Source organism: Apis mellifera, linkage group LG16 (assembly GCF_003254395.2).
Source record: "Apis mellifera strain DH4 linkage group LG16, Amel_HAv3.1, whole genome shotgun sequence".
NCBI lineage: Eukaryota > Metazoa > Arthropoda > Insecta > Hymenoptera > Apidae > Apis > Apis mellifera.
The window spans coordinates 6,600,239-6,625,891 of NC_037653.1; the positions used below are offsets into that span (position 1 = coordinate 6,600,239).

At 31.0% G+C, this 25,653-nt stretch overlaps 2 protein-coding genes across 8 annotated transcripts in view; both read left to right on the forward strand.

Annotated features, from left to right (window-relative positions):
• LOC408562 overlaps window positions 1-7,449 on the forward strand; it is a 151,121-nt gene extending 143,672 nt beyond the window's left edge. Inside the window, exons 3-12 of one of the 2 annotated variants that reach the window (XM_016917013.2) lie at window positions 84-225; window positions 955-1,065; window positions 3,343-3,390; window positions 3,468-3,550; window positions 3,833-3,895; window positions 5,807-5,935; window positions 6,022-6,245; window positions 6,423-6,580; window positions 6,681-6,838; window positions 7,088-7,449. In XM_016917013.2, coding sequence (XP_016772502.2) covers window positions 84-225; window positions 955-1,065; window positions 3,343-3,390; window positions 3,468-3,550; window positions 3,833-3,895; window positions 5,807-5,935; window positions 6,022-6,245; window positions 6,423-6,580; window positions 6,681-6,838; window positions 7,088-7,156 — 1,185 coding nt within the window. In that variant the 3' untranslated portion in view covers window positions 7,157-7,449. The remainder of the gene's footprint in view (window positions 1-83; window positions 226-954; window positions 1,066-3,342; window positions 3,391-3,467; window positions 3,551-3,832; window positions 3,896-5,806; window positions 5,936-6,021; window positions 6,246-6,422; window positions 6,581-6,680; window positions 6,839-7,087) is intronic. The other variant, XM_016917014.2, reaches the window with a different exon arrangement.
• Window positions 7,450-9,426: 1,977 nt separating this feature from the next.
• On the forward strand, window positions 9,427-25,645 carry LOC551685. Of its 6 annotated transcripts, XM_006563149.3 has the most exons (13): window positions 9,622-9,761; window positions 17,434-17,493; window positions 18,324-18,375; window positions 19,061-19,408; window positions 19,631-19,925; window positions 21,479-21,620; window positions 22,193-22,386; window positions 22,602-23,244; window positions 23,448-23,608; window positions 23,686-23,841; window positions 23,918-24,047; window positions 24,243-25,072; window positions 25,170-25,645. In XM_006563149.3, the coding sequence occupies exons 3-13, from the start codon at window positions 18,347-18,349 to the stop codon at window positions 25,302-25,304; spliced, it is 3,063 nt and encodes a 1,020-aa protein (XP_006563212.1). In that variant the 5' UTR covers window positions 9,622-9,761; window positions 17,434-17,493; window positions 18,324-18,346; the 3' UTR covers window positions 25,305-25,645. The 6 variants fall into 6 exon arrangements, with proteins under 6 accessions (XP_026301643.1, XP_026301642.1, XP_006563212.1 ...); XM_026445857.1 differs by lacking the exon at window positions 18,324-18,375 and having other exon boundaries at window positions 9,528-9,761; XM_016917012.1 differs by lacking the exon at window positions 18,324-18,375 and having other exon boundaries at window positions 9,738-10,191.
• The last annotated feature ends 8 nt before the right edge of the window (window positions 25,646-25,653 follow it).

Here is a 25,653-nt window from a genome sequence, read left to right on the forward strand (position 1 = left end):
AATATTTTTAACAGTGTTGATAAACGTCGAGAAATAAAAATTCGTAGTTGGAAGAAGATGGTGAAGGTACGAATGTTTTGTAGAAGGAGGGCGATACACAGAAAGCGGTGAAGCTAACGACGAGGGAAAAAAGATTCATAAAATTTGCATCGGTCGAGTATAATGGGCAATTGTACATGACGCCTCAGGATTTCCTCGACAGCATGGTGGAATCTGAGCCTAGACGTGAGTAGATAATTTCAATTTTTGCGAAACACTCTACGTGAAAATACAACAATTCTCGAATTTCGTTATTGGAATGGCTGAACCGATTGAAACGTTTCGCGTTAAAATATTCGTGTAATCGAATGATATCTCGATGGTTGTAAACTACCGTGTTGTACCATGTTTTTAAAACAGAATTGATGAATATAAGATTCACGTTTAAAATAAATTAAACGACTACAACACGTTAACACGTTTTCTTCCTCATCTTTTCCTCCTTTTTTTTCTTTGTTTTAGCTTATTTTAATCGCCAACATTTCACGCTCTAGTAAGAAAACGGAGGAAAGAAAAACAAGATATTCCGTTTAAAGAGCAATTAAGTTGATCCGTGTTTTAACACGTATAAATTTAACACGAATTAATTCCTCCTCGAGTGTAATAACTTCATCGAATCGTAAAAATATTCCTCTCCAATATCGAGGCACGAATAATAATATAGCTAAGCGGAGAAAAATAAAAAAATAGGAAAGAAATCGAGAGAAAAAGAATTCGTTCCTATTTTAACGCACGTCTACGAATAAAATAAACATTCTATGCATGCAGTTTTCTTTCTCTTTTTTTTTTTTTTCACGCTTCTTTGATGAGCAAACCGTCCCCAAACCGAGTACACGACGATACACTGAAATCCCTGCTTAAAATTGGTATAATAATAATAAATAAATAAACGAACGAATTTCGATGACGTTGCAGCGAGGCTGAAGAGACGCGTGTTGAGCGACAAGGAGCTGGAGGTGATGAGGAACAGCATCCCCTCGACGCGGCATGGAAGTTCGCACATGTTCAGAAACCTTCGGGACAAAGGTGAGCGAAGCAAAAGTAGAAGGAAAGGAGGAAAGGAGGGGAGGGAAAAAAAGCATCGCTTACGATAGGAAAGAAATTTCAACACGAGTTTTTAGAAGAATTCGTAGCTTGGAGAACACGAGCTACGAACGTGTCTCTCGAGGCTCGAGAGACACGTTTCTTCGAGAGCGTGGAAATATTTCCTCCGTGAAAAAGAAAAAAAAAAAAAGGAAAAGAAAACTTTCGAATATATTATTTCCCCGAGCAACAAAGAAATAACCGGCGATCTATCCGTATAAGAATTATTATTATTATTATACTTGTACCAATATCTTTATCCAGCACGATGGGATAACAAATTGCCTTCCCCCGTTTTACGTTTTAATCGGGATCAATTAGCGGGCGTTTTCATTAGCAACAAATCAGGAGGAATAAGAGGAAAGCGGTATCAAGCGGGGAGCGAGCGATTTAGTTGCTCGGCCGGCGCATTCCTTTCGAACTTTCTCAACTTCTCTCCGCCTCGTTCGCGCATCACGGGGGCAATTAATCCCGCCACCCCTGCGAGCATCGAAATAACAGGGGGTATAACGAGTGACCGGTGCAGCTGGTTCAGAGGCAGGGCTCTTCCCGCCTTTTTTCGCGCCGAACGAACGTCCGCCGCACGTTTGTCGCGCTAATGGAAATGCAAATAATCGCGCACGGAGCCAGTTTCACACTTCCCTCTAATAAACGAGTTCCGTCACTCCTTCCCTCCTCCCCGTATCCTCCTCACTTTCTCTTTTTCTTCTCCCATCCTCGTCTCAGAATCTCCGATATAACGAGCCTCTCCATCCTCTCCTTTCGGACGAGTACAAAGTGGAAAATAGGATAAAACTATTCGCGCTATTTATACGGGACGTGTGGCGAGTGAATGGGAAGAAGGAGGGGAAGCTTAAGGCGACTAAAGGAGGGGAGGAGAAAAGGAATCGAAAGAGCGAAATTCGAAGGAAATTCGTTTCTCGCGAGTTGGACACGATATTGGCAACTCGTAAGTAACTCGAAAGCGTGCAAAGCGTGCGTATAAAGGTCTCGCGTTACCGATATCGGATTTGTTGCTGTTCCAAGCCAATCCGAGGCGTGACTAAATGGAATACTTCCTTATTGCACGAACGTGCACCAAGTAGTATATATCGTAATTGAATGTATCGTGGAATTTTATGAATGAAGTGTTAAAGTATCGCACGTTTCACCGACGTGAGAAAAATCCGTTCCTTTCTTTTTTCTCTCTACTAATCGCATTGCGAGTTGGATTTTTCTTCTCTCCTTCCACACCGCGTGGTAAAAGAGTAGGAGAAATAAAGAAGTTCACGAAACTTACCAGGAATAATATACGTAATAAACATAAACATTTCGAATCGTTCCCGAGAAGGAACGAAAATTTCTAGAACAATCCCAATGCTATTCGAGGGAGCGTCGCATTCTTCCGACAGCTTTTACTCAAGAGGGGGGGCGTCGAGTTTTTCTGATGTTTGCCGGCTCGGCGGACAGCTTCATCCGGGGAAGATTATTCCTAATCCGAAATTCTCCCGATCGGATCCATCTTCCGATCCGAGAAGAGCCGATTCCAAACTCTCTTCCTTTTCCAAAAATATCCGAAGGAAACTTTCACACTCTCTCCCCTTCTCCCGTGTGAAAAACGTTTCACGGTTAACGGCGCGATCAAAATCGATGCGATCGTCCATCTCTTGGAAAACAGAGGGGAGGGGGGTGGAAAATGTAGCTCTTCGAGTGTCCCTCCTTTCTTTTTCTTTTTTTTCTTTTTACGGAACGCCGTTAAAAGTCTGAGTTATTGGTATTTCTCGATCTCGGGAAAGGGGATGAGCCGGAGAAATGGGTGGGCGTATCTAAGTTGGTTCATCTGAGTTGACCTCTTCTCTCTCTCGCCGCGCGATGCAAAGGCGACTTGTCACGGTCGGATGACGAGTTAACGCGATTATCGTGGAAATTGGTATTAGGGATTGGCGGTAGGGTGGTCGTAAACAAAACCCGTTCGCGAGCTATACATCATTCCCCCATAAATGGATTTATTTCTTAAATGGGTATCAATCGAGCGGCCACACGGTGGCCGGCTCCTTTTAAATCGATCCGGATCCGGGGCCTGTTCGGACGCGTAATGAAATTTAACGATCGAGAAGTAATTTTTAAGCAACAGGGAAGATTCGTAGTCGTGGATCGGGAGAGTATATTGTTGTATATAATTTACGATTTACTTTGTTAATGATATTTTTGATATTTCTTTTTTCTTTTCTTTTTTTCTAGGAATTATTTCTTACACGGAATACCTGTTCCTGTTGTCGATCCTCATCAGTAAGTTATCCTATATTATTTATGCTTCGTTGGAATTGCGTGGAAGTAATATATAAGTTTAATAATTTTGTTTGCAGAGCCTAAATCGGGATTCCGGATCGCGTTCAACATGTTCGACACGGATGGGAACGAACGCGTAGATAAAACGGAATTTCTCGTGGTAAAACATTTTTTTCGTAATTGTTCGCATGCATTTAGTATTATATTAGATAATATTTCTCGTATGAAAGATTTCTAATGCGATTCTAAATTCGAGTATACGAAACGGAACGAGTGGGTAAAATGGCCGACGAATCGTTCAGGCGATCCTAAGTTAAGGAAATAAATCGATGAGATCATCGTCCGGGGGGACGAAGGAAAAATCCGCACGAAGAAAAGGATTCGATAATGCTCGAAGAATAGAAGTAGAATTTGCACGGATGCAATTTATAATTTTTCACAGATTCGACGATTATTCGGGGGCAAGCTGAAGAAGCATCAAATCGACGATGAGACGAAATCTGCAGTGAGTTTTGATAAAAGGAATCAATTGTAGAACGCTAGCTATTGTACGGTTCAAAGTCGTCTCGCTTTAAAAATCGTAATTAGTTCGCAAATTTGGCCTTTAATATCTAATCCGCTTCATCATAGACATCTAACAATGGATAATATATTCGACGACATAACTTTCACAAATTTTAAATCTTTTTTTTTCTTTTCTGCAAAATTTAAAAATTGATCTACTAATTTATCTGACTAATTATTATAAAAAAATCAAGAATTAATTTATCAGTATTATTGCTTTTTTCATTCGTTTAAATGCTTGAATAAAACGTTTGTATTCATTTTGTTCCATTTTTGCTTTTCTATCTATGCTGTTTTTACTTACAATTTCAATTTATGATCCTGTTATATCATTTTAATTTACGGGGATTTAAGTTTGTGTTTTCTACATCGTTTTTAATTAAAATAACTTTCGTTATTTTATTAGTTAATACACATAATGCCACCAAGTGAAGAGATCGTTTATAAACCAAAACTTCGTGGCAATTAACACCAAAACGAGAAAAATCAGATTGTCTCTAATTCTTACGTAAGTCTAATTTTAAGCTAAAATTTATAAATGGTGTGGATTTGAATTTTTGCACTGATCTTGTATTATAAGTTCAAATAAAATTAAGCTATCAGAAATTGGAAAAAAAAATTTATAACGTAAATAAAAACACACACGACTTGGTCTTCATTTAATCACTGTGTAAAGGACATCTCCCACAAAATGTGGGAATTGGAGATTCTTGAAATAATTTCAAATAAAATATTTTCCTTTGCAAAAATGTTTCGTTATGATTTTGTTATCGAATTATTAATAAAAAAACACTAATCATGAAATGCATAGACTAGCGATGATAATATTTAAACCGCGATGATAGTGATGGGTATATACCGCCGATCGAACACGAACAAGCAACGCGAAGGAAATCTATTGAATATTTTTGTATTAGAAAAGAATTTAAAATCTTATTTAATTACTCTTTATTTAGAAACAACGAATAAAATAATTCGTATAAGAATTTATCATCCTTCGCTTCTTTTGTCCTTTTTCTCCTCCTTTGTCATCTTTCCTCTTTTTTTATCAACAATCCTTTTATCCCCTCTTTGTCACTTTCCTTCATTTATTATCATTCTCTTCTTCTTCTTCTTCTGAGATCCTTTTTAACATCTTCGTTATCTTCTCCTTCGCCTCTCTGCTTTGTCACCTTTTCTTCTCTCTTTTACCAATCGTTCTTCACATTCTTTTCCAAATATGTATTATTTATCCATTATTAAACATTTGTCTTCTTATACTACAATTTCATATCTATTCATTTTCAATGACGAATAAACTCGACTTATTCCATACAAATAATTTAGTTTATTCATTATTCTCGAATAAAATCTTCGACGTGTTGTATTGCATTGTTTGCGTTCGATCGGCGATTTGTAGCCAACGCTACCGTCGCGACTCGAGTAGTCGTGCGTGTTTCGCGATTGGCCGATGCTTTTTGTTAATTATTCGCTGACAAAAGTTTTTGCAAAGGAAAATAACGTTTGAAATTGCCCGAGAAATAATCTTCGATTAACCGGTTTTTCCCGCATTTTTGGAGGATCGTCCGTGTGATAATATCGCGATGAAAGTATTAGGTAAGTAATTCGAATTATAATAACCCGATAAAACTTTAACATTATAATATATAATCATCGTTATTGTGCATTTCAATTTTTAATCAGAGAGAAATTAACATGTCTGCAATCATATTAATCTCTGTTATGCTAACTCTCTTATCATTTATTTCAGACAAGTTATGCAAATCCACCTTGTATACGTTTTCTCGTGAAGGTTTCACCTTGAATTATAAAGATAGAAATTTTAATCGTTCCTCTTGTTCCTTTCGTACAGATGGAGAAAGTTTTCAGTCACGCGTGGAGAGGACGACACGGTACCGAAACCAAGGAAAATCTAAACCTTTTGACGGAAAGGCAAATGACCCCCGAAGCGATTCAAATCCAATACATCGACGATGAACAGGTGTGCGCAACAAGTAGTAATTCCAGACGGTTAATTGATAAAGGATGAAACGTTGTACTTGTACTAACTGTTATATATATTTGCAGGGTTTGCAACGCCGCCACGCAGTCGATACAAGCCTGATGATATACTTCTTTGGAAAAGACGGAAAGAACGAGTTGAAATACGAAGATTTCACCCGTTTCATGGAAAATCTTCAATACGAAGTTCTGGAACTCGAATTTCACGAATTTAGCAAAGGCCGCGATACCATCTCCGAGCTAGACTTTGCTAAAATTTTGCTACGATACACTCAACTCGATACCGATGAGTACGAGCTTTTCTTATTCTCTTATACGTAAAAATTTCTACGTAATTGTAATTGTAAAAACTTTTAAATTATTTATTACGCGTACACGTAAGCAACTAATTTGACGAGAAACGGAGAAAAGCGAGAGGAATATAAGGAGAGAGATTATAAATAATTAAATTTATATTCCGTTTGCAGATATGATAAGTATTTGGACAGAATACTGATAAACTCGGATCTCCAAATTGGCATTACGTTCGAGGAATTTCGACGTTTTTATCAATTCTTGAACAACCTCGATGACTTTTCGATAGCCATGCGAATGTACACTCTTGCGGATCATCCAATATCAAAAGGTTTCGAAATATTTAATATTTCTAAGAAGATTTTTCCACGTGTCATCGCCGAATATAACCATGGAACAATTGTGCAATAATTGTATATTTTTCTTTTTAGACGAATTCCAACGGGCTGTAAAAATTTGTACGGGAAGTGTACTTAGCAACCATATTATCGACACTGTATTCGCGCTTTTTGACGACGATGGCGATGGCCAGTTATCCTACACGGAATTTATAGCGATAATGAAGGATCGATTGCGCAGAGGTTTCAAGGTATTTGTCGAAAAATTAATACTCTACGTTTTTTAATCGTAAAAAAAGAAATGCCCCTGATAAACCGCAACTGATGCTACGTCAGTGCATACATGGTTGCATATTACTTAGTATATCGAAGCTATGTTGATCTTTTTCAAAATAATTCTTAGTCGATTGAACAATTTTTTTTTTTTGTAAAATGTAGAAAAGTAGAAGAAAGAAAAGATTTTTTATAATGAATAATAATTCCTGTTTCTATTTTTACAGTCTCAACAACGAGTCAAAAATTTGAAAGCATTCACTTCTTGCATAAGGCAAGAGATGAAATCACGTTAAATGGTATCAAGAAGAAGGAATTCAAAGGGAAATAAGAAAAATTACTCAAGAAACATTTAAGACTTATCAGATGCCAATTTCAACTTTCTTAGAATTAATGTTATTGTGATATTTAAATTAATCTAATTCTTTGAACTTCTACCTCTATTTAACAATCTTTTTCTATTTATGTGATATTATATATGTAACTTGAATAATCAACGATCAACTAGTCCTAAAAGATAGATAAAAGTATCGAATAATTGTTAATCTAATTTCTAAAATATTAATAAAATCTAAAATATTCAAATCTATTAATCTATTGAAAATGCGTGTGGATAAATGTTTATTGAATTTAAATACAAAGTATATTTCTCTTTAAATTAATAAAGGTTCTAACTACATGAAAGTATATATACATAATTGTTACAGTTTTATTATGATTGTAATTTTTTAATTTGATGTCTTTTGTAATTGAATTTATCTTTAAATTGTGAATAAATTGATCAATTGCAGAATGATGTTAAGAATATCAAAAACCAATCAATGTACTTATTTGTATATATATATATATATATATATATATATATAATAACCTCAATATATTTTAATTTATTTTTCTTAATTAAAGAGTTGATATGAATTGTACAATTATCTCAAACAATAATAATGATTTACATTATATATTAATATTATTTATTTATCTAAATATCTCGTTATATGAGAAAATGTAACAAGAGAATGAATTTAGATAATGAAATTAGATAACTAATTTTTAATAATAAAAATAAATTATCTGAGCAAATTTATCATATTTGATCACTTAATTTTTTCCACCATCCATACTAAATATACAATTCAGTTTTTTATTTATTGATATTAAACAATTCAGTGTTTGCAAAAACTACGACAATTTTCTTGGAATTTTACGCTAAAGAAAAATTAACGGTTTGAACGATTAGGAATTCCAGTGTCATAAAACAGCAATAAAGCTTTATTTTCAATTCCTACGCTATAAAGTGTCATTCCTCCCACGTTCACCGCCAATGGCCCAGTTCTCTCTTTTACCGCAGACAGCACGTAGTAATTGTTGTTTGTTATCGTCACTCATCGCACTGATTGCCGTCTACAGATCTCGTGAATTGAGCGAGCGAAAAAAGCCACTCGTCATTACTCGTTCCTCGCATCAAACAAACTTCATCGCTGACAACGATTCCTCGCAAAAAGCTTCCTAGCTGCGAAGAAAACGAGCAAACGTCTAGGAATGCAATTTGAGCGATTCAGTTCAAGATTGGAAGATCGTTGTCGGTTGAAAATTGAAATTGCAACGATTAGACGGATGCATCGAGCAGCGAATAAATATTTCGTTATAAACTTCACTCGCTAAATTTTGACGAATGGAAATTAAATTTTTAAGAAAACTAAAAATATAAATATTTATACGATACGAAATAGATAAAGCGAGAGGTAAGAAGGTTCATTGAAGTCAAAACTTGTTGTCAAACTTGATATCAAAGTCAAGTCATCTTTCTCTCATCGCGGATGTTGATTTGTTCGACACCATGCTGCAAGTTTCTCTGAACAGATCGTTAAGATTTTAATTCTTGTCCACGTAAAAATAGTAGTGAAACTTCTTCTAACTGAAACGTAGCAAGCATCATCCGTTTTAATTATGATGTTAATAATAAAGGAATTTGGATAATCGTAATAGAAAATTGTTATTTTATTGTGACGAAATACATTGAAATTACGATATGACGAACGAGAGGAGTGAGATGATTATCGCATTTTAGATTAACAATTTCTAAGTAAAATGAGCCAAGTATTGTAAAATGTTAGAAGAAATAGAAGACTGGTACCGGTAAGTTTATTATCGTAACGATAAGTTAACACTTTTTTGTTGCACGCACGATGCTCGATCTGCAACGCGTCATCGTCAATTTCACGATAACGTGGCTTAACTTCGATCGTAAATAAACCTACGATTTGTTACGTTATCTAACATCACTTTCAATAAACATTTGTTCTCGGGTTCAAAACCGATTCGCAATTAATATAAATATATATTTTCTCCTCCATCGGTTATTCAAAAGCGTGCACCGATCTTGTAACTTAATTAACGAGAAAATTTCCCTAATCCTTCGCCTAATCCTGAAGCAAAAAAAAAAAGAAAAAAAAAACTCGTAGGATGAAAGCTTAGAGAGAAACGCGAGACGATCACGTAGTGATGGTATGACGAGGGAAAATTGTCGCGAAGCTCACTTCGATTCTATTGCCCTTGGCGAAGGATCGCAAGGAGCAAGGGTATGCAAGGATACCGAAGACACGTCCAGGATACTCGTAGTGGGGATCGCCGGTTAGGACGGAGAAGGAACGGCGAACGGGCGGCCAGTAGCGTTGTCAGAAGGAAGTGTCGCGGCCGTTCGAGCTCTCGTCAACCCGTCAGTCGCGAAAACGAAGCGAGTCGTTGCGATTCGCGCGCCCCGCGCACCAATCTCACAGCGTTCACAGCGCTTGTCGGCGTCGCGGTGTTCACCTGTCAGTTGATCGAGCCTTATCTAACAGCGGTCTGCCGATGCGCCACGTGCGCAATGGGTATGATGGGAATGTTCAAGTGGCTTAGAAAGTAAGTTTCATAGTTGAATCTTCTTTTTAACTTTTAATCGAAATAATTTTTGATGATGTGTTGTGCTATTAGTTAAATAGTTAGAATTATCGACTGATAATGTGTATCTAATGTGTTTCGTATTTCGGCAAAGACTAACAATGCTAACTAATTTTTTATCTGTGTGTATTCGTGGTTAAAAATAAAAAGTCAGAAATAATTTTAGCTAGTTTTGGAGGAAGAAATTTGGAGAAATTGTCACGTGGCGTGTTGTTCCTCATTGATAGTGAGGAATTTTAAATTGTTTTAAATTTTCGTTTCTTCGCACAATTTAAAATACACGTATAGTTTACATCACACACGTTTTCATTTCTTCACATGTACCGCTTGAAACTTAAAATGATTTTTAAACTCACGATTCAAGATTCAATAGCAGAATGAAAGATCAAACGTACGTATCTTTTTTTAAGCCGCAGCATAATTTGCAACATAATCATTTATTGCTTCATTGCAAAAAAAAAAAGACACCAAAGGTCAGTTTCTTCCATTATATATATGTATATATATATATATCTTTTGGTTTCAGCTAACGTTGCTTAAAACAATCTGTCTTCGAACATTGAGATAACGATCATGGTACTCGACTTTTAGCTCTTTATTTTCCTTAACGTAATCGCATGGTAAATTGGCAACCTGATAAGATTTTTTTTAAATGGTAATAAACGAAAGATAAAATTATTGCAACCACGACCACGACGAGAAATATTTATCGACAGCGTTACAAACGTTTACATTTGCTTATTTTCTTCTTTATTAATCCCCTTTTATATAATATTATATATTGATTTTACCACAAGTTAAATAACTAATCTTTGGAGCGCGGATGTTTTAAAAATATTCAAAGCATGTTTACACGCTTTTTGACTTTCGCAACACGCCATCACATGTTAAAGAGTCGAATGTTAATTAGAATATTAAGTGGATTAAACCTAAGTCGAATATTAATTATTAAACAACATATTCAGAGTGGATTAATGATAATTCGATCTTTCTTTCTTTTTTTCTTTTTTTTCTTCTTTTTTCGTAATAAAATATAACATTTCTTCAAAATTGTCTTGGAAATGTTTAAATTGTTTGCAAAACAAGGTCGTTCATTTTTCATCTGTTGAAAAAGAAACGTTTATTTAAAGAACGGAATAGTGTCATTGAACGTACATAGTGTATAAAGCTGTAACGGTTGAATTGTTAATGTCACACTTGTTAATACGTCGCAATCTTCGATGTTTACAGATGCTTGTCTCAAAGAGTTTTGAAGAGTAATTATTATACAATTTTCGTTATAATCGATGGATATTACGATCTCTTCTAACTCTTATTTCCTACGAGAATAGAAAATTCTAAATCCCTCTTTTTCTTCTTTTTTTTTTTCTATCATTGAAAAGTAATCATTTTTGAATCATCATTAAGTTTTTCAATTCAAGAGGATTAGAAGAAAATCATGCAAAGGGGAAGGGGAATTAAAATAAATTTATTAGAGATATAATTCACGAATCGTAGCCATATAACTTCATTCCAAAATCGCAATAAATTTGTTTTCGAACGAAGAATATACGTTGTACAATGTCAAGGAAAACAGAATCAACCTTCAAGATAAAAACAAATTTGTAACGCAATAAGGCTATCTAGGGGAGAAATCGGCGCGATGATTTCATCATATTTCTCAAACGTTCCACGAATTTTCGAATTTATTCATCGCGTACCGAGTATCTCCTTTCTGTATAAAATTCTACGAATTCGATAAAATTCTACGAATTTTACGTTACGAGTGGTGTAATATCGTCGATTTTCGTAGAATGTAGCGTAAATGTAACTGAAAAGGGCGAACAAATAAATATTAAAAGTTATTCAAATTCATTTTTCTCAAATTTCATTATTGACATTATCAGTTGAGATCGATCGAGTAACGATCACGTCAGTTTAGATTAAAGATGCTTAATTTTCATTTGTATTTCGTACTCGTAAATTTATCATTGATAGTTTGTCAAGTCGAAGAATACAGATCGAACAGAATCGAATTGATGATTGAAATTTTTTCCCAATATTTCTTTGTACTTTCCTTTTTTTTTTTTTTTTAATTCGTTGGTAGAAAAGGTGAGAACAATCGATACGTAACGGTGAATTTTTATTATTGCAAGTTCTCATCATTTGTTGTTGTCGCACAGGCCGAAACGTGGGGCAGGAAACGGTGCTCAACAAAGTGAGACTTTACATTGTTCGAAACACCGGTAACAAATGAACACCCACTTCTTTCACCGCGTTACAACAATGAATATGATAATTACGATTACTAAACGTATCACGCGTGTGATACTTTACAACAACAATTGTTCCATGCCCCAACCTGCATTTGAAAATAAAATGATCCACTTTTACGTAACGTTACGGAAATTCTTCGAACGGAACGAGTGGTAGCCCTTTACGAGGCGAGAAATCGAATTAATAATAAATGGGAAAATAAATTTTCATTTTCCATCCGATTGTTCTCGAGACTAATTGATTTCTTTCACGAAGAAAACAAGGTTGAAGAAAAACATTGTATTACAGAGTTGAAATTCGTTTCAACTCTTTAATTGAATCCTAGATATATATTTTAATCTTAATCAATAGTTTGCAATATAAAAAGGGTAGAACATCTTCGCGTTAATTCCCAAACGTTTCACGTGTGGTATCGCGTTTCCGGGAAATATAATGAAAATTCATTTTGCTAAAAGTTGTAAAATCATGTAAAGTAATTAAGTAATTGAAGTAATTAATTAGAATATTTTGATTATTCGAAATCCATTAGAGGAATATCCGATAAACATCTTCCACCTCGTTTATAATATAAATATAAATATATAGATCTCTGAAATTAATATTCCATTCGAAGAAGTCAAGTTCAATTTTGTATTATATTATTATTTTCTGAGAAGGAATCTGCAAGAATATTTATCTTTGATGATTATTTCAAAGGGAACAAGTTCATCAAAATATTTCATCAAAATCTATTATACTATACACCTGTGCAATAACACACCTTCGTACAGGTCACACATATACGTACTAACCTAATTAACCTGTGCAATGGTAAATTTGTATACAGGTTTGCCACAATATAATTTTTATCCAAAAAATAAAAAAAACTCACAACACAAAAAACCTGTGCAATAAATAATTTCCATACAGGTCCATTTACTCGCAATATCAATAACTCTATCAATAAATATTTAAATCACTCGTAAAAGATATTAGAAAATATATTTGATTATATAACACGTAAAATTGATCCTTGCAGATTCCAGTCTCTTCTCTCGATCATGCGATTTCGTTCGAGTCATCATGAAAATCAAGCATTTCTCGCGTTACGCGCGCTAACGCTTCTTTTTCTTCTTTTTCTCGCTTTTCGGTTCTATTCATTATCAACCGACGAACGTCACGAACTCGGTAACCTTCACCTATAACGCAACTCGTCGACAAGGGAATTGTATACGCTTTATCATAGACGTCGCTGCAACCGGTTCCCCTGCTCTAAAATATTCAGACAATTTGCGGTGAAATGACGATCTAAAACGACAGTGTCCGTCACCGCGGGGCCGTGTTCGCCGCGTCCAATTTATTTACCGCTTCGAATCGCGCGATCTACGCGTGTCTTAGAAATATCTTTCCGATATCGAATTTTTCACGCGATTCTATCGACGCTTTGGTCGTCACGTTGGTTTCCACGAAGGTGACAGTTTTATTCGAGATAAATTGATTTTCATATTGGATCGAAGACGTTAATTCCGTACACAAGTATAATTAATATACCGATTCCGTGAACTGTTAATTGAAATATTTAATATTCGAAGGATTCTTCAGAACATAAGATGGATTGATGCGTTTCGAAATCGAAATTTTATCCGAGAATATAAAATATAAACACGGAGTACTTGAAACATCCGTGAAGGCCATTACTCTACAAAATCTCTCGCGGAGCTAATGTTCTGTGAAGTTGAAAATTCCTTGGATCGATGTGTTCTTTGAAATTCCTTGCATTTCTATTTTGCGAAAACTATTCGCAGTTTAGTTAGCCGTGATACGAAATATTTCGCATAATTTTACGAAGTTAAAAATTCTACAGTGTCGGTATCCCTCGAAACAAATTCCATCGAGCTGTTGTTCCGTACAGTTGGAATTCAATGCAGTTGGTGATCCAAAAAATTAACATCCTGTTAGATCATCGGCCAACCGTGCACGCGTGCTCGAATCGAAAGTTAAAAAATAAACTCGTTTTGATATAACATTCTTTTTAAAAAAAAACACGTAGATATTTCATTCTTCGCGATGGAATAAAAAGACAATAAAATTAGCAATAAAAGTAAGAGATATTTAATAATGGCCGATGAATAAAATCATTGTTGATGTCGAAGCGTGTTAAAAATTCAATCGTGACAACGATGACCGCGCAAAAGTACAAAATCAAACGGATTTCTTCGTTGATACCGCGCTTTACTTTTTGCTTTGTGAAAATGTCCCGAAAATGTTTCAACCGTATCGAAGACACGGGTTAATTACGGCTCGAAAAAGAACGAAGTCTTTTGTATAGTTTGGAGGTGAGCACAGGTAGACCGTTACCTTAGCATCAACGCAGCTTTGCAACAACGTAACGATGCCCGTTCTCTTATAATGATACACATGTAAGTGATATAAATATGATTATTACACGAACTGTGTTTTTCTACACGATATCATCGTGAAACGAATGATTTGTTTATTATCGAGTATTCTAGATAAAATAGAAAAGATTTTGCAAAAATTAATGGAATTAATTAATATCGTAGAAATGAAATTGGAATGATAATTAAATTTTGTTATCGTTATTATTTTAAAAAGATTAAGATGTAAAATTTGCTGCTTGGGGAAAAAAAACTCACAAATTATCTTATTTTACATTGCATAATTGCTGGTAATGAAACTGTGACGATGTAGATCTGAGAATAGCGGTAGGTCAGTTCTTGCTTCACGAGCGCGTAATAAAGATTTATTAAGCGTACTGTACTTTGTTTTCTCTGTTAATATTAATTACGCCGTGGTATCAACGAGGATTGCATAGAAACCTCTACAGTATCAATTTAAAGAGCAAAATTAAAATATTATTTCCCATCCGTTAATTATCACGTGTAAGATATTTTAAGAAATCATATTATATTAAATTTTTTTAAATACAAAATAATAATTATATAATAGGATTTATATTTTAACAAGAGGTAAAAAAAAAAAATAATATAAAACTAATATTGCTCGTTTATTATTTTTTCTATTATTCGATATTATTTTTAATGCATAAATTTTGTTTAATGTCCCAAGTTACATAAGTTAGATAATAAATATTTATGAAATTTATCCACTTTTCATTTGAATCTCTTTTACGTAATAAATTAAATCTGAAAGTTAATGTTATAGGTTTTAAAATTGTTACTTTTAAGATTTTTTAACTAAAAAAAAAAAAAAAAAAGAAAGATTTTTAAATCAATGTCAATTTCATTAATTAATATTATTTTGTAATTAATGTATTTTATATATAATAACTTTATAATTAAACATTATAATATTATTAGTGAACTACTTATAATTGGAGAAAAATTATAACTGGACATCCAGTTTACTACAAGAAATGTGAAATGCGGCCATAGGATATAGTATTTACGTTTGATTTTCTTATTTTATCCTGATTGATCTGGATCTCATGTGAACAAAATATGTATCTAGCGCATATTTTCAATTACACGATACGTTTATTATCCTATGAAATTCCCATTTTTAAAATTCTACGATTATAATTGTGTTATCTTATAGATGGTGAAATTTTTTTTCATTTGGTATCCTTTTCTCAATTCCAACGAAGATTATTATCAAATCAAGGCTGATCATCAACCAAATCAAATCAGCCTCTTGCTAATGTTTTGTTGGTATGCTTCTTAACGAACCCACGCTGGTATTTAACATTAATTAAGTGAATATATTCAAATGAATTGAATCACGGAAGTGTGCTACTTTTACACTACTAGCATTCGCATCCGTTAGTAGATTATAGTTTTATCAGATTGCATTATCATTATCTTCCTGATTTCACCGGCACAGAAATAGAAATAAAAATTAGTTATTTTATTAAATCGTGCACCACGTTGTTACCATTCTTATATTGAATTTCAAAGAAGCGCGATATAAAGTTCTTATATCAGCTTCAAGATAAAGTGTATCGGTCTTCTTCGAGTATGAATTGGAAAGTCTTAATTATATTTCGTCCTGTGTTCGTCGACAGTCGTGTCGTGTTAACCGAGATAGAATTTACAAGAGATAGCATCGATAAAATATTTCACATTATTACTAAAGTAAAGTATGTGATTCCAATACACTTTGTACAACGTTTAATTTAATATTATTATATATTATTTAAATTTCAAATCGATTAATGAAATTAATTAATTTTTTTTTCTTAAATTTATATTTAATTGTATTTTATACGATATGAATTAATCAAATTTAAATTAATTAATAACGTGAAATTAAATTTGTTTTATAATTAAACGTGCAATTTGTAACTAAAAATATTCTCGTTGAATTTAATATTGTATTAATATAAGATATTATTTATAAAAAACGTTATTTCAATGGAATTAAATAAAAGTTAATTAGCGTAAACATTCATAAAACAAAAACAATCCAGCACTATTAGGATCAATTTCAACCATCGGTATAACCATTACGCAGAGTTTAATTGATTGTTCTGGCAATTGGTTGCAGAGATTCTTTAACGAAACTCTGCCTAATACTTTAAATTCAATTGAAGAAATTGCCGTTTACGCTTCATTTCTTCAATTGTAAGTACATTTATTTTCTCTGCAATTTACTTTTTAAAAAACTAATTTCAAATAATACATTTTTAGATGAAAATGTTTGTAATAACTTTTTAATTGAATTTCCTATAATTCCTAAATTCTTTAAATTGAAATCGTAAATATATTTATAAATAAAGAATAGAAGGGAATTCCTAGTCAATACTACTAATACTTCTAATACTATTAATTTTATCTTTCGATAAATCATTTTATCTTTCTAAATCATGAATCGTTCATCTAAAATTACCATGAGATTACATTACAGTTCATATGTAAAATGAAAAAAAAACAAACACAGGAAGAAATAAAGAGGAAAAAAATAGGAAAAGAACAATCATGTCGGTAGTGTCGTTGCTCTACGATCCATGAAAAAGGAATCGGAGAAAGTATAAACAAGTTCATAGAATCTGGAATTTCGCAAGTGAAGAACAGACATAGGCTATTCACTTTCCGCGATGCTTCGTTTTTTCCTAGTCGAGTTGTTCTACTAACCTCCCTAGTTCTTTGGATCGTAACCAAATAAAACTGGTGTATTTCTAATCGTTATTTTTTCTCTGAAGAATCTTATTATTATATCGATAATATTATTATATATCGTTTATAATAATATCGTTTAATATTTATTTTCTTCGAAAATAATTATATATTGGAAATATCGATATTTTTCTTTACTTATCGATCGAATAAATTCAATGTACCAAATTGTTCACTTTTTAATTTTTTCTTTTTCAATTATTACGAATTCAATGACATGAATGTACTAAATATTTTTTCAGAGATACCATACGAGATCGAAATGGGTGGAATTTAACACAAAAGCAGTATGGCCTGAATAAGTAAGTTATTATATTTGATATTTCCCTAAAATTATCTAATTTTACGCAAATTGCAAAGGTTAATTAAGCTATAATGTAAATTACAACAATAAAATATACTCATTAGTATATATTTTTCACGTATATTATTAAATAATAGGAACATATGACAACTTCATTAGACGTTCTAAGATAATACAAACATGTGACACTCGTAAAACAAGTTTTTTATTCAATAAAATGAGTACTCACCATATGCTGTTGCATATATAGCAATCCAAAGGCATTATAATACTTCTATTTTTTTTTCTCTCGAAAGTATTGGATCGAATTTTATTATGATAATATTAAACTTCACTGAAACAAAAAAATAATTATTGTCATGTTCGATGAAAAATTATTTATTACTGCAATTACTATTGATCGATAAGAGTTATATTGGTTAGGATTTCCAAATTTACACTATATCCTTCTTTATATTCACGCAAAAATCCAAAATTCATTCGAATACTATTTAATTATGATAAATGTTGCTTACTTTTTCAAACACTTTGACATATTTTTAAAAATTTCACTTATTTTACATCGAGAAACTGACTCGTCAATCACAACAACGCTATAACCACTTCTTAAAAATTCAAATTCGCAACGTGCCAATCATAATTCGAGAAATTCAAGCATGACCAATGGCAAATGTCAGTTAATATTTTTATCGATATAAGATCGATGATTCGATCTAATAGATACACGCGTTACCACCATACCGGTGGTGCCACCATAGAAATAATTTTAAGGGACGTATTAAGTGGACATAGAACAGAATTCGATTATTTTCATTTTAAAAATGACAGATGGTGTGAAGAACCGACAAGGAATGAAATACAATCGCAGACGTACTGTCAAGTAAGTGTTATACTTTTCGTACGAAAACAATAAACTCTTAACCTATATCATATATATATATATACATTGTGAAGAAAATTCAAACTGACAGCATCCGCTATAGTTCTGATCAACGCCTTATCATATTTTATTCTTCGGTTGAGATTGCAATGTTTTCTAGTTTTTAAACACATTATTATTATTATTCTGACTTTCTATTTACATATATCGATTACACTATGGTACTGCGTAATATTAGTATCTTATAAGAATATCAATTGTTTTTCGTTTTATCCTTTGTCATATGTGAAATTTTCGTTTTATGTTGAAAGTAGTGTAAATTTGAAAAGGTTCTCAATTTGTGAATGTGCACAAAAGTTAATACAAATATTTTGTATAATATTAATTAACAATATATAATATGTAAGTGTGATTTATAATATAGAATGTAGGTTAAAGTACTAATAAATATACATAAAATTGGAAAATTAAGTAAATATAAGTCAAATAATTTGATTTTATCAAATGAAAATCAGTGTTTCTCAATTAACTTATTTATATGATTTATAAATTAAGAAATATAATAATTTAATAAAATTAAATAAGTTTAAATAGATTAAACTAGTTATTGAATATAAAATTATATATACTGATGAAAATATAAATATTTAAATATTACTTATAATATTTTCATTTCTGATTTTAGCGAGTCTTATCGTAATGCACTACAAGCTTTCATAGATCGAAGACGATCTTCCAACGACGTGGAGATTGAGACATCGAACAGTCCTGATAAATTAAGAGCCGATCTTTCATCGAAAAATAATAACAATAAATGCGATAATAAATGGAAATCACAAGAATTGAAATCAATTATACCAGGTGTACCACATATAGCAGCTCCTGAAATTTTTGAAATTGGATGGATAGCCGGCACAGAAGATCGATATCTAGAATTAATTTTTGCCGAATGGCAAAATACTCGAGTTTCACTGAAGAGGCATTCACATCCGGAATGCAAAGATGCTGTGAAAGCAGATTTAGATATACTTTCGTATGTACCGATTAATATCGTAGAAAATAATGGAATTTTATTGATAATTTAACTTAATAAAAAGAATTAAAAAATAAATTGTTATCTAATAGTAATTTTTGATAATAATAATAATATAAAAAAAAATTAAATTTATACATATTATCTTTAAAATTTTATTTTTTCATAATTCATTTTATTAACAATTATCTGTATATGGTACTTATGTTTTTTTTTGTTCAGAGAAATTCGACACCCTAACGTGCTATTGTTAATGGCCACCACCTTTACTGACGATCATGGTTTAGTCTCTATTTTTGAATCTGTCGATTGTACCCTTTATCATTATATGCACGATCAGGGTGAACGAATATCCATGCAAGGTATTGCAAAATGCGGGGGAAGACTATCCGATGCTTTAAGACATTCTCATATGCGCGGCTATGTGCATACTGCCATCAGTTCGCATTGCGTCTATCTGGCTTCTAATGGTATCATAAAACTAGGTGGATGGGAACTGGCCATGCATATCAACAATGTAAGTGTATATATTTAGTTATAATGAAATATCTTAAATATTTCGTTATAACATTGAATTCAACATTTTTTTAATGATATTACGATTTTAAATTATGTTTTTAAAACTTTATTTTTTGCATATCATCTCAATGAATATTTTATCAGTTAAAATAAAATCTAAGAATAAAATAAAATCATAAATAAAGAATATTGTGAATAATTCTTTTCTATTTTCTTGAAAATAATGCAAAATATTTATAAACAAAAATATAATACAATGCAATAATATTCGGTATATTATTATTTTGCAATTATATTACTATAATTTTAATGTGAAACAACTTTCACGAAATTAAAGTAAATAATTATTCTTCATTGAATAAATTATCAGGTTATTATTAATAAAAGGAAGATTCCAATCATAAAGAACAATAAAGGTAAGAAATAATACGTTGAAAGTTGGTTTCACTATTGAAAATTAAATGAATTGATTATTATACTATCTATAAAAATCGAGAATTTACGGAGAATAATTCACACATTACATAAGTATATTTTTGTCGAAATTTCTGTGAAAAAATTAACGATGTTTTACAATTCGAAATCTGTATTTGATATTTTCATCATCGACTCGCACGAGATCTCGTAATTATAATTTCGTAAAGTATAAATAGTTAAAATTAAGTCAATGTAGCGTCATATCCGTTTTTTCATTGGCGCACCTAACAGTATTTCGCGGCAGGAAATTGTCAGCGTTGCTTCTCACAAAATGTTCATTTTTGAATAAAATCACCGTACCGTAACATTCTTAATTATATTGAACGACCGGAGCATGGAAATTCACGTAAATCATAGGTAGTATAGATAACTAAATTTGTCGTGTATACTATTTTTGAATAGATGATCAAATTAAACACGCATAAACATATCTACTATTATTTTTATCAATTTTATACTATAATACGTAACTTTATATTTCTTAAAATTTTTATTTCACACAAATATTTTTCTCTTTAATAAAAATAATCAAAAGATAATTCGTTCGAAAAATTTTTTCGTCAATTATTTTAAAAAATCAACGTATACATATGTATGTATGTAATTAGCTTTAAAATCTTATCCTCTATTTTTCATCATATATCTTTTTCATAAATTATTAAAAAAATTTTCCTATTGTTTCGAATGATATGATACTAGATATGATACTAATGTTATAATTTATGAAATAAGCATATAAATTAGCAGATGATAAAAGATTAGAATGATGGGAATTAGAAGATTTAGATAAATTCTGCGAATTTTTTGCAATCTACCATTATGTTTTCACACCGATTTTTATATTTGAGTTTTTTCGCAAACGTATTTAATATTGCAATATATATGAAATAGGAGATATTTAAATATAAATAAGAGATGCAATATAATATTATTGAACCATAGAAAAGATAAAAAATAAATATTGCAATAAGCAATAAAAATAAATATTATCATTCTAAAATCTGTTGTCTAACGTTTTAAATGTTTTATAATGCTTTTTTGATTATTTTTTTTTATTTTGCAACTCAACTACAGCCAAAACCAAAGAGAGAATACGAGGAACGTTTACGTGCCGAAGTTTTCCGCTGGCAAGCGCCAGAACTTTTTCATGGTTACGAACCATATAAGGAGAGCGATGTCTATGGATTGGCTTTATTAATTTGGGAAATGTGTACAAGTAAGTATTTAATCAAATTATTATTATCTCTATTCTCGATAATACTTGGAAATTTATCTTATTTATCAAATTTCTTAACGCATTTCAATCATACTTATAATAATCTTGAATGAAATTTGAGTATTCGAGGAATTTCATGCGCGTGGATTTCTTCACCTGAATCTGAACGATTACGAGATTAACTTTTCAACTAGAAATACCGCCAACCTCTCGATATAAAACTGGTTTAGAACCGATAAGGAAAGGAAATCACATTTGTCGAGATTTTATTTGCTATTAAATAGTTTCAACAGCTGCTTGATCTTCAACATTTTATTTCGTACGATGAAAAAAATTTCATCTACTATTATACAAATATGCAAAATATTTATTAAAATTTTTTTTCGAAAAAGTGGAATTTACAATTGAAAAAATAATTTTCTTATTTTCTATTTGTTTTTAAATACAACTAATTTCAGACTTTATAAATAATATATCCTATATGTATAGTTTATAAATATATGTATATATATCTATTCTTTAAAATTATTAATTTTTAATAAAAAGATATTGATTTTTAATCTGATGAACAGTGCATGTACCGTGGAATGGATATAATAAGGCAGATGTTGAAAGACAATATGTACATTGGAAACGTGGTGTTATTATGGATTTGTATAATTTTCCACCGTTATTATATAATTTACTAGAAGCTGGATTGCAGTTAGATGTTAATAAAAGGACATTGGATATGAATAGAATGCGTAGATTTCTTCAAAAGTTAGAGGTATATTATATTATATTATTTTAATTGTAAAAAATCATTTAAATTTAGAGTTCAATGAAATATTAATTTCTTTATATATCTTAAATGTTAAATGCTTTATTAAATATATTAACAGAACTAAATTTTTTTGTTTAATTTTTGATTTTTAAAAAAATTTAGATTCTCTTTTAACACCATTTTCATAAAAAAATTATAATATTAATATAATATTTTAGCTGCAATACGAGAATGTAGAACCCGTATATATCGATCAGTATATGAATAATAATAATGAGATCTTACAAAAAACTTACATCTTGCAAAAGAAATCTCCTATTTCAAAAAATAAGAATTCGAAATTATTCAGAAGCCTCTCGACCAAACAATTATCTTATTCCTCGAAAAATGCGGACTCTCCGTCGAAACAACATTTGCATTTAAAAAAGTCAATGTCCAAACAAACTCTAAACCAAGAATCTCACGATGAAGAAATGGATTTTTTTGCTGACGATATTAAAGGCAACGCAAGAAACGATATAAAAAAAAATACAAATATTTTCAACAATTTACATAATAATTGTAAAAAAATTGACTATCCGACTTATACTAAAAAAATACCGGATATCATTCAAAATGAAGAAGAATCTGCAAAGGAAATCTTACAACCATGGAACAGTACATACAAAAAAGTCAAAGCACCACAGGAAATAGCAGAATCAAGAACAACATCTATGTATTCATCGCCATTATTAGAATCCACGGATGATGAGTCCTTCAAAGACGCAAGAACTAATTTGAAACAATTAAAAAAAGTATTAGCGAGCAAAAGGGAACATTTTTTCTATGGTAGTGATTCATCACCTATATCTACAGATATAAGTATGTATGAATTTTTTTTTTTTTTTTATTATACTATTAGTATACTATTTCACTATTAGTATTCTCTTTTAATATTCTATTTCATCTCTCTATTCATCTCTCTATTCATCTCTCTAATTCTCTATTAATATTCTATTTCATAAATACATGATAAAAATGATAAAAAAATTTATGATATTTTTTTATAATTTTTTTACAATTAGGTCCAACCATTAGAGATAAGATATTCACCGAAATAAAAAGCAAGGATTACGAACCACATAAACCAGCTAGTCATAGAACTAGTATAGAGCCAAAATGCAATAAGTCTCCCAATCAATATGATTCGTCTTATTTAAAATCAACATTTCAATCATATCGTAAGGTATGATCTTCTTTAAAACACGAAACATGTTTTAATAATCAATCTAAAATCTATTATATTCTAATGTAACATTATAGATTCCCTATTTACATACGCCTGAAAACATTAAAGATGCAATAATACAACCACAAGTATTAAATTCCGATCCTCAAAGCTTTTTCGAAACTTCTTTGTGGAGAAAAGAGAAATTAATTTGTTTATCCAAAATGAGAAGAATTTGTGCTGATGAATCCGTAAGAATTTATATTATTTTATTTTTTAAGATTCACCGAAAAATTATCGTAATGAACTTTATTATATTAATTATAGCCGCGCTATCTTGCACAACAGACAGATGAAAGCGATACTGTCTCTGTTGAAACGGTGACCAAAAATCAAACGACAGAATCGATATCTATTAATAGCGATAATACTTATGTCATAAAAAGTAAAATGGAAGGTAATAAATTAATAAATATAATAAAATTAAAATATTTTTTTAACTTTTTTATCTTAGGATAGCAGAAAACTATTGATACTGCTTAATTATTCTAGAGAAATTGTTGTATTCTACAACTTTTAGCATTTTTTTATCTTTATTATAACAATTAATCTTTATTATAATGTAACAATTAATCTTTATTATAAAACTTAGCAACTGAGACAGAAACCAGCCAGGAAGGACTTACACAAATATCAGAAAATATAAATAATTCTATAACACCTAATCAAAGTGAACCTTTGCAAATCTTAAAAGACGCTTTAGACAGAGCTACAAAAATTGTTCGTTCTATTACACCAAATACAAACGAATTATGTCAATCTCCTACATTTAGATCCTACCAAGATTTTGAAGTAACAGGAGACAATAATCAAGATAATAAATATATTTTCGAAAATCTATATGACTTACAAGTTAACGACGACAATGAAGAAATTAAAAATATTGAACGATCAATAACGAAAAATAAAACATTTTCGTTTAATGAATCTAATATAGATAACGCAATAACTAACGATGAAACAGAAAAAAAACCTAATAACAACATTGATGTTAGTATTGCTAGTATTGAAACATGCACTCATTCGTATAATACAACATGTAGCAGAAATTTTATTTGCGAATGTATTGCTGAAGTATCGAATGAATTTAACAATTCGTATAATGATAATATATCGAAAAAAGAAAAGATTGAATCTTCAAATGATGAAATAATTATTATTGAGGATAATGCTAATTCTTTAGAAGTACAAAATGGAATATCTCGGAACAATTATGATACTAAATTGAAAATTAAGGAAAACGAACCGAAATCTATTATAACAAATTTTGATTTAATGTTCATAAATGACACTCCAAACAATAAAAATTGCAAAACATGTTATCAAAGTACTTTACCAAGACGGCGTTCCTTACCAGCAACATTGAGTCAATTGAGAACAATTAACAATTCAGCTTTAGGAAAATTACCTATACGCAGAGGGGTAAACATTTCATTAAATGTTTATATATATATGTTTTGTTAATTAATAAAAAAGTATGAATAAATTAATAAATATTTTTACCTTTATATTATTACAGGATATTCCAGACAATACAATTGAAGATTTATATATAGACGATGAATTTGGTGATAGTTTAAATGTTAATATGGTTTTGCTACATGAAAATTTACCAATTGACGAGGATTTTTTATCCGAAATATCAAATCTATAGACTACTATAGAATAATTACCAAATAAGCAATGTTATTTTAATTAAGTTACTAATAATTTATTACATTTTACTTTAAAAAAAAATAAGCAATATTACATAATTATAAAGTTCCAATTTAGTTGGAATACAATACAGATAAATAAATATTACACGTACCTTATATTCATTTTTGAAAAATATTCATATATTTTGCACTTTGACGTGTATCAAAAAAAACATGACTGTATATTTTTATGTTAGATAAGATATATGATCAATTATAAAATTCGAATAAAAACAGTATAATATTTTTTGTGCAAAAGAAGTGTAAATAATAAAGTACACCATTTATACAAAACTTACAAAATAA

What these genes read in the sequence shown, in the direction of transcription:
- LOC551685 (XM_026445858.1), top strand. Translation starts at nt 9,442, where the DNA reads ATGCAAGGATACCGAAGACACGTCCAGGATACTCGTAGTGGGGATCGC. An exon ending in GCAGATTTAGATATACTTTC is followed by an intron (nt 19,409 to 19,630) that starts GTATGTACCGAT and finishes TTTTTTGTTCAG; the next exon opens with AGAAATTCGACACCCTAACG. An exon ending in ACCTATATCTACAGATATAA is followed by an intron (nt 23,245 to 23,447) that starts GTATGTATGAAT and finishes TTTTACAATTAG; the next exon opens with GTCCAACCATTAGAGATAAG.